The sequence below is a fragment of the Arachis ipaensis genome, chromosome B03, assembly GCF_000816755.2.
Source record: "Arachis ipaensis cultivar K30076 chromosome B03, Araip1.1, whole genome shotgun sequence".
Classification (NCBI taxonomy): domain Eukaryota; kingdom Viridiplantae; phylum Streptophyta; class Magnoliopsida; order Fabales; family Fabaceae; genus Arachis; species Arachis ipaensis.
In genome coordinates this window covers 2,283,354-2,291,163 of record NC_029787.2, presented here as the reverse complement: position 1 = coordinate 2,291,163, position 7,810 = coordinate 2,283,354, and the positions used below count along the sequence as shown (strand labels likewise).

The 7,810-nt window shown below is 36.5% G+C and overlaps 2 protein-coding genes across 2 annotated transcripts in view; both read right to left on the bottom strand.

Annotated features, from left to right (window-relative positions):
- LOC107632391 (subtilisin-like protease SBT5.3) lies at positions 914-5,508 on the bottom strand. The gene is made up of 11 exons (XM_016336075.2): positions 4,512-5,508; positions 3,937-4,028; positions 3,716-3,813; positions 3,496-3,648; positions 3,312-3,423; positions 2,694-3,234; positions 2,531-2,625; positions 2,205-2,444; positions 2,016-2,130; positions 1,731-1,938; positions 914-1,653 (listed from the first exon to the last, which is right to left on the bottom strand). Exons 1-11 carry the CDS (start codon positions 4,587-4,589, stop codon positions 1,097-1,099), a joined length of 2,289 nt encoding a protein of 762 aa, XP_016191561.1. The 5' UTR covers positions 4,590-5,508; the 3' UTR covers positions 914-1,096.
- The window catches only part of LOC107629321 (protein SUPPRESSOR OF K(+) TRANSPORT GROWTH DEFECT 1), a gene marked incomplete at its 5' end in the record, with an annotated part of 3,642 nt that continues 1,389 nt past the window's right edge, over positions 5,558-7,810 (bottom strand). Inside the window, 6 exon segments of the mRNA XM_016332083.2 lie at positions 5,558-5,932; positions 6,053-6,208; positions 6,293-6,391; positions 6,512-6,586; positions 6,669-6,737; positions 7,113-7,311. Coding sequence (XP_016187569.1) covers positions 5,807-5,932; positions 6,053-6,208; positions 6,293-6,391; positions 6,512-6,586; positions 6,669-6,737; positions 7,113-7,311 — 724 coding nt within the window.

Below are 7,810 nucleotides of genomic sequence, written 5' to 3'. Positions count from 1 at the left end.
TCAGTAAACGGGGTGGGCCGGACCAGCCCGCCAAAGGCGGGCTTCTGGCGGGGCGGCTTCCCCGCTTGCCACCACTATTTGAAGGTTCTTGACCACTTTATCGTAGGACAACTTTTTGAAAAAGACCATTATGGATACTGATGGATAAATATTAATCCATACATTAAATTAAATTGAAGCAATCACTTTTAAAATAGAGAGCATGATATAATCTATTATATTATATATATCTAATTTTAAGGCCAAAATGTGCCACATGTCACTCTCTCATTGCAATTGAAATAAAATCTTTCCCTCCAAAATCAAAGAACTCTCCTCTCTTCTCTCTTTCTTTCTCTATCTCTCTCATTTTTTCACTCACTATATCTCTCTTATATATCATTATCAATGACTAATTACGAATTTGACAATCAAAATATACAACATAACATTCTCTAATTGTATTTAAATTAAATTAAAATTAAAATTGAAATACTAAAATTAAAATATAGCTATATTATATATTATATTTATATATCTATTATATATTACTAATTTTAAGGCCAAAATGTGTCACATGTCACTCTCTCATTGCAATTAAAATCAAATCTTTTCCTTTAAAATTAAAAACCTCTCCCCTCTTCTCTCTTCCTTTCTCTATCTCTCTCATTCCTTCACTCACTCTATCTCTCTTATATATCATTATCATTATTAATAACTAATTACGAATTTATATTTTTAAATAGCAAGTATAAAAATTAATTATTTCTATTTGTGCAACAAACTTAATACCTAATCAAATATAAAAATATACATGTTAAATTCTTTTAAATTTTAGATAACGAATGTTAAAATTAAGTAAAAAAATTAAACTCTTTCATTTGAAAATAATAACTAAAAAATTTATTATTTAATTTTGTTTAAGATTCTGGTCTTTTTAGCCGACGAGGACTTTTGTCCCTTAATACCATTTTATAAAAGTAGTTTAATATTATAAATTTTTCGTGTCATAATCTATAATACCAGGACTTACGTAATTTTAAAAGACTTATATTCCCGTAATAGTATTACGGGTAAAAATACTAGTTTCGAGCTAATTCATACACGTAACTTGTTATTAATAGGAAGTGGAGATTACATTGAGACCAATGGGAGTCCTAACCCTCTGTATGCCATTCTTCCATGTGATGCCACCAAATACAAAGTTGCCATTGCTCTTCTTCAAGCCCTTCAAATCAACCCTGAAACTTGCCTTCTCCCCTTCCTTCACAAACCTCAGTTCAGATGGTGTAACTGTAACATTCACACCTTCTGGATTTTCAATGCTTGCATAGTACACTGTTGCTTCCTTGCCGTAGAAGGTAACCGTCCGATACACCGATAAACTGCCGTTCAATTTGGACACACCAATGGAAGGGTAGTTGAAGTTGTATGAAGCTGTAGGATTAGGATATTTCTGACATTCTCCTCCACTAGTGAGGTTCTTCAGTTGTGCTGCTGATGCTCCATTGCTACATAGAAACTTGACAACATCTTGAGTATTAAAATCATATACTAGTCCTGGATTCAGTGATGCAAGTGGGTTAACATGGCCAGATCCATAGTCAAAAGGTGTTGTTTTAGTATCATTGGGATCTCTTCCAATGACACGACCAGTGTTGTCCATGACAGTTGCTGTATGTGACATTGAACAAATCATGTCATGTTTGGAAACTAAGAAGCAAGAAGTGAGAGTAATAAACGAAACTCACATGTTGTCATAATTGCAGACATTATGGATGCAGGACTCCAGAAGGGATAGTGAGACTTTATAATTGCAGCAATGGCAGAAATGTGTGGGCACGACATTGATGTTCCTGAAATGATGTTATAGTCCAGGGATCGTTGTTCCACCGTGTCTTCGGTTGCTACCGGAGACCATGCTGCCAGAATATTTACCCCGGGTGCTGTGATGTCAGGCTGTAGTTGGATACACTCTTTAGCAAACTCAAAACAAAGATGGATGCAGATTGGAACACACATTTGAGCAAACTTGCCTTGATAATATCTGGTGTTACTACATTGGGCCCCATGGAGGAAAAAGCTGCCACTTCTGGTGCAGGTTTGGTATCAAGAACAGTTCTTGTTGGATAGATTCTAGCAATGGGATTCCTGAGGCAACCACGAGAGTGGAGCTTAGATAAGAATTGAATGAATGGTGCAAGTTAAGGTAGTTTAAAACTGACCTCTCTGTGTTGATGTATGATTGAAGGTCCTCTACAGCATCCTGACCAATGAGAGTGGCTGGGATCACAAACTCAAAGCCAACGTCTCTGGTATTGTGATCAATAAGTATCATTCCAACTCCTCCACCTTCCTTTATTACCATAGCCTTCAATCTTCGGTTCTCAGTGAGTTTCTCAATTGTACAGATCACAATTTTGTCCTTTATCAAGCTACGATCTAGAGTATTGTTCTTACAGAAGCTGGTAACAGAAGAAACCAAACCAAATTTTTTACATTTCTATATGCATATCATTGGAAATGCAAAGTAATCTAATGAAGAAGATACCTTGCATTTGTTGCTGGAACTCCTGGCGCTGCGGCTGCACTTGCATATATCAAAGCATGCCAGTTGTCCATTTTTATTGGATTCAAAGACAGACCCTGCAGCCACATAAATTACTGTTACATTAGGCATTAGCCTTAGAAACATTTTGTGCCTTTGAGTTCACCTTCAAAACTTTTGAATTTCCAAGGTGGATATCTGATCTGAATTGTCTATCGAGGGTGCTAGCAGCAACAGTGAGAATCCAAGGAGCAACATTGCAGGCAGTAGCTGGGAAGATGGAGTTTCCAGCGGAAGCAGAAACAAGAATGCCATTTTGGAATGCATGGAATGCACCAACACTGACTGCATCCTCAAAGTAAATGGGTTGTGGAGGAGAAGGGCCAAAGGAGAGTGACAGAATGTCAACACCATCATGAATGGCATCATCCATGGCAGACAGGATATCTGCATCGCTGCAGTATCCAAACCAACAGGCCTTGTAGATGGCAAGCCTTGCATTTGCCGCGCCACCTCTCGCAGTTCCTCTGGCTATGCCAAGTAAACTGGCATTAGCAACAATGGATCCTGCTATGGTGGAGGCTGTGTGACTTCCATGTCCATCACTGTCTCGTGGTGACCGGAAGTATTGCCTGTTAACCACGTCTTCCAATGGACCAACGTCTGCTTCAAAACCTTTTGAATAGAACCTGGCACCAATGATTTTCCTGAAAATGTCCAAAATCCATATGAGATGACATGAGTTGCTAACCTCCAAGTGTTGTGGAATAATGTGTATTCTTACTTGTTGCAATTGGCTAGTGTGAAATTATCACCAGTCACACACTCTCCCTTGAATCTCTCAGGCACAGGGCCTAATCCATAATCTCTGAAGCTTTCTGATTCTGGCCAAACACCTGAAAGCCAATGTTAGCTGTTAAGTCATTACAATCCAAATGAAATGAGACACAATCAGACGAAGTAAATACCAGAGTCAACCACACCAACGATGACATCCGATGCCCAATCCAGTGCCACATGGCTTCCTGTGTAGGCAGAGTTTAATCCAAGAAAATCCCAAGAATGTGTTGTGTGGAGCCTATTCAGTTTGCTCTCAAAAACTGATACCACTGATTCATGTTCTGTAACACAATTAAAAACATACATCAACTCACATAGGCTAAATATGATATTTAACTGTAACAGTACCTTGAAGTTGATTAGCTTGCTCTGGAGTAAGCATGGCCGAGAAGCCTCTAAAGCTTTTACTATAATGATGGAGTGCTTCTGCTTTTGCTTCGCCGAGACTACTGAGAATTGAATGAAAGAGAACATTTTAGCCTGTGTTCAAATGTTGGCACACATTGATAAAGCTTAAAATGAACAGCAGCAGTTATAGTTAAGAATTTAATCTGTCAAAAGTGCCTTGCCTTCCAGTGACTGATGCTAACATCTCATGGTTGGCTCTGATGACTGATTCTGAATTGGGGTGTGACTGATCTCCCATGTAAACTATATAATGCTGTACCAATGAACATTTTGCTTTAATACACCAGGTAATAGGAATAGTGTTCTGCAACTTCTATTGTATACATCATTTTGACCAGAGAATCATATACTTATAGACTTATAGTTAAGAATTTCATATTCATCATTAGTAGGAATTGCAGTTCTCTTACTAATAAACGTAACTGATATATCATAATGTTCCTTAAAGTGTCAAAATTGGGTCTTAAAAGAAGTGGTTAACTTCCATTCTCTTTTATCTGTCTATTACTATCACTTTAATACAATGAATCACGAACCAAAGAACACAGTGATTTAAAATATGACACGCAAATGCACCCAAAAGAAACACTAATACATTCACCAGGTTGAAGTATGGAAAAAACATAATGAAAGAAGGGAATTGAAGAAGAGGATAAAATAAACAAGGCTCAAAGGTTGTAGACTTGCATGCAGCACATCACGTAGAAAGCAAATATATGCATGGAGAGCTACTTACCTTGGAGGTGGATCCATTCACCAGAGTATATCCAATTAACAGCACAAGAATGAAACTGAAAACTTTGGAACACCCCATGATAACGGTGGCAATGGTGACTCTGATAGCTCATTCGAACATTCTTATAGCAAAAAGGACTTTGCATACAAGATATATAAAATTTTATTTGCCGGCTGCTGATCATATGTTTCTGCTTATACTTTAGTGCATTGAGATTCTTTGAAAAAGTAAAATACAATTTTAAAAAACAGAAGATGGGTACATTGCTCGAAGTAGCAACACTTGGAAGAATTTTAAATGGCAATAATATGACGGATAAATTTTATGTGAAATTTGGATGAATCTTATTTTATTCCAAAGATATGCTATTGGGATATACTAAACTACATGTTCATGCTTACAGACCAAAAGATTAATTATGTACAACTGATAAGTACTATGATATATGAATTCTGTTATCTGCATGCAGAGAATGATAATAGCTGCTTCTTCGGGTATGGTTTTAAATGAGATTTTTTTTTTCTTTTGTGGTAAGTTTACATGAGAAATTTTATTTGTAAATAATATTTACTTTGAGCTTACACTCATTTGTTTCATCCCTTAAAAAAAATCACAAATAAATCTACCAATAGATTGGCCAAGTTCATTTTAGAGAAAATTGACAGATCCAAAGTGATCCATTTTTGTTCCCCTTAAGTTTACTGTCCAACCCACCACCTTATTCTTTAAGCAAATTATTCCGTTAATCTGATACATATAAAAGATAATCAATAAACTTCAACTTAGCTTATAAAACAAATCCCCACCCCATTCCACTCTATTTTTAAATTGAGAAGTCCCAAGAAGGCAAGAAGTTAAAACGAACAAGTTGATCCAAGTTTCGGTATTTGCTAATTGTAACTCATACAATTGGAGCAGATATCAAAGATAATTAAACTATTTAGGTCTTCCATGTCTTGGTCTTAACTTGCCTTGCAATATATGCTCTCTCTCGCACAATAAAGTTTGGTCTTCCCAAACATTTCTTTAGAACCGACACATGCAAATGCAAGTACAAAACCAGAATCACACGCAAGTTATTTTTCTGATCATTTCAGATTCTGTTCTTATACACAATTCAGGAGAAGCAAAATGAGTATCCGCTTTTATAAATCCATTTCCGTAGAATTGGGGATTTAATCATCCCCAGAACTGAATGTAAAAAGATTCATTTCACTTGCTCCAATGGTTAAGTAAATTACAAATCATAATATGCTTAAACGGGTGTGAATCTCCAAAGTGAAATTCCATCGCGATTAACCCTCCTCTCCAAACTCCTTTGTGAATCTCTCGTGTACGTCTAGATCAGCTTTGCTTACAGTAGGCCTTTGTCTAGCAAGCACCTTGTCAAAATCTGTTCTCGATATAGGTGGCGGAAGGATCTGGATAGCAAAAAAGAACATAAAAAATCACACTTCTCTAATTATCGCTAAAGAATATAAGGCATACAGTTCTAAACTTCTAATGTCATCAAAATATACAACATGCCAGCTCTAGAATACCTTAGCAGCAAGTCCTTTTGCGGCAAGGTCTTGCATTGTGATTTGTATTGCACCCTGTTGCTTTGGTCCACATGGGATCCACATTCCCTCAGGATCCTTAAAGAAAAACATGGCATCTTGGGTTTTGCGAACGGGTTCAAATAAAACATCCTTCACCTGAAGAAGAGGTCATATACTTATTAAGATTATGCAAGTGAAAAGATAACTGCAACCAGATTTTAATACAGAAATCAAACTTACACAAACAGATATATCTGAACCTGAAAATCCCTCTGTCTTGCGTGCCAAGTGTTCAAAATCACTCTCGGTCAAGTTATGAGGTGTATCGCCTAGATGCACCTTTTCAGTTTATCAGCCATAAAAAATATACTCAGTCTCTAGGATCATTTGTGAAGTTACACATAATAAGTAAGACCCATTCATAAATAAATATATTGACCACATATATTGCGCCCTTACCTTGAACATGTGTTGGCGGGCTTTCAAATCTGGTAGTGGAATGTATATACGCTTATCAAAACGCCGCCTTATGGCCTGAAATTATGAGTTGATTAATCAAAACACAACCACATTGCTTGAATATGGGGGTGAATGAAAAAGAAAAGAGAACTCTTACCTGGTCAAGAGCATAAGGTGTATTCGTTGCTGCAAGAACAAGAACTTTCTGGTCATTGTTTCCTACACCCTACAGTGTAAAGTGGATGAATTACATTAGCTTCAGAAGCAAAGAAAAAAAATAAAAGAGACTGACACCAAAATTATTGGAAACTTAACTATTCTGTTTTTGTGGAATAAGGATGCATGACAATGGTAATTCCCAATTTCCCATTAAGAAAGTCAAATCAATAAGGCGCGAGAGGAGAAAACAACCTTATTTCAACAACATTGACTACTTCAATAAAAAATGAATGAATCATCTAGAGGTATATGCAACCTTCTGTGAGATTATGACCTAGTTTTGTGTAAAAAAAACTTGACAGAGGAGACAATGTTTATAACAATAAAATTCAGGTTTCAGCAAGCAAACCGATTATTATTCTTATTACCATAAAATTAATACCTGCATCTGCACCAGAAGTTCAGTTTTAATACGTCTAGAAGCTTCACTCTCATTGCCTTCTCCACGCTGACCACATAGCGAATCTATTTCATCAACAAATATGATAGAAGGTGCACTATCCCGGGCCATTTGGAAAAGATTTGAAACTAGCTTTTCACTTTCACCCATCCACTTTGAAACCAAGTCCGATGAAGAAACACTGGAGAAAAATTCACATGTTAAAGACATGCTGGGAAAAACCAACATATGGACACAAAACAATAACAATATCCAGAAAAACTATTTATATACAAAATCATTATCAAGAAAGGTAGAATTCGAAAACCAACATAGCACAACGCACATAAGAAAATTCACCCGTTGCCAAGAAAGGGGCAGTTGAGGGAGGAGAATAGGAAAATAATACAATAATTTTTCTATGGATGGTCAGCACTGCCTGATAGGGTACTGAAAACAGGAAGAAAAATGAGGTTGGATAGTGGCTAAATTTTCATGATTCCATAAAAGGAAAAGAACCTAACATTTCTCAAATGCACTACCATGACCAAATGATTCATTGAAGGCTTTACCTAGGCAGGGTTTATTAGTTTTCTAAGATGTAACCAAAAGCACTAGATAAATTTAGGCCTGAAAGGCCAAACAGATAACAAGTTAAACAAATGTAGGTCTAAAATCAGTGATATGCACTTTCACAAGAC

Coding starts and splice junctions, on each gene's coding strand:
- LOC107632391 (XM_016336075.2), bottom strand. CDS start 4,589: ATGGGGTGTTCCAAAGTTTTCAGTTTCATTCTTGTGCTGTTAATTGGA. Junction 4,029..4,511: donor TGAATGGATCCACCTCCAAG/GTAAGTAGCTCT, acceptor TCATTGGTACAG/CATTATATAGTTTACATGGG. Junction 3,814..3,936: donor TTAGCATCAGTCACTGGAAG/GCAAGGCACTTT, acceptor AATTCTCAGTAG/TCTCGGCGAAGCAAAAGCAG.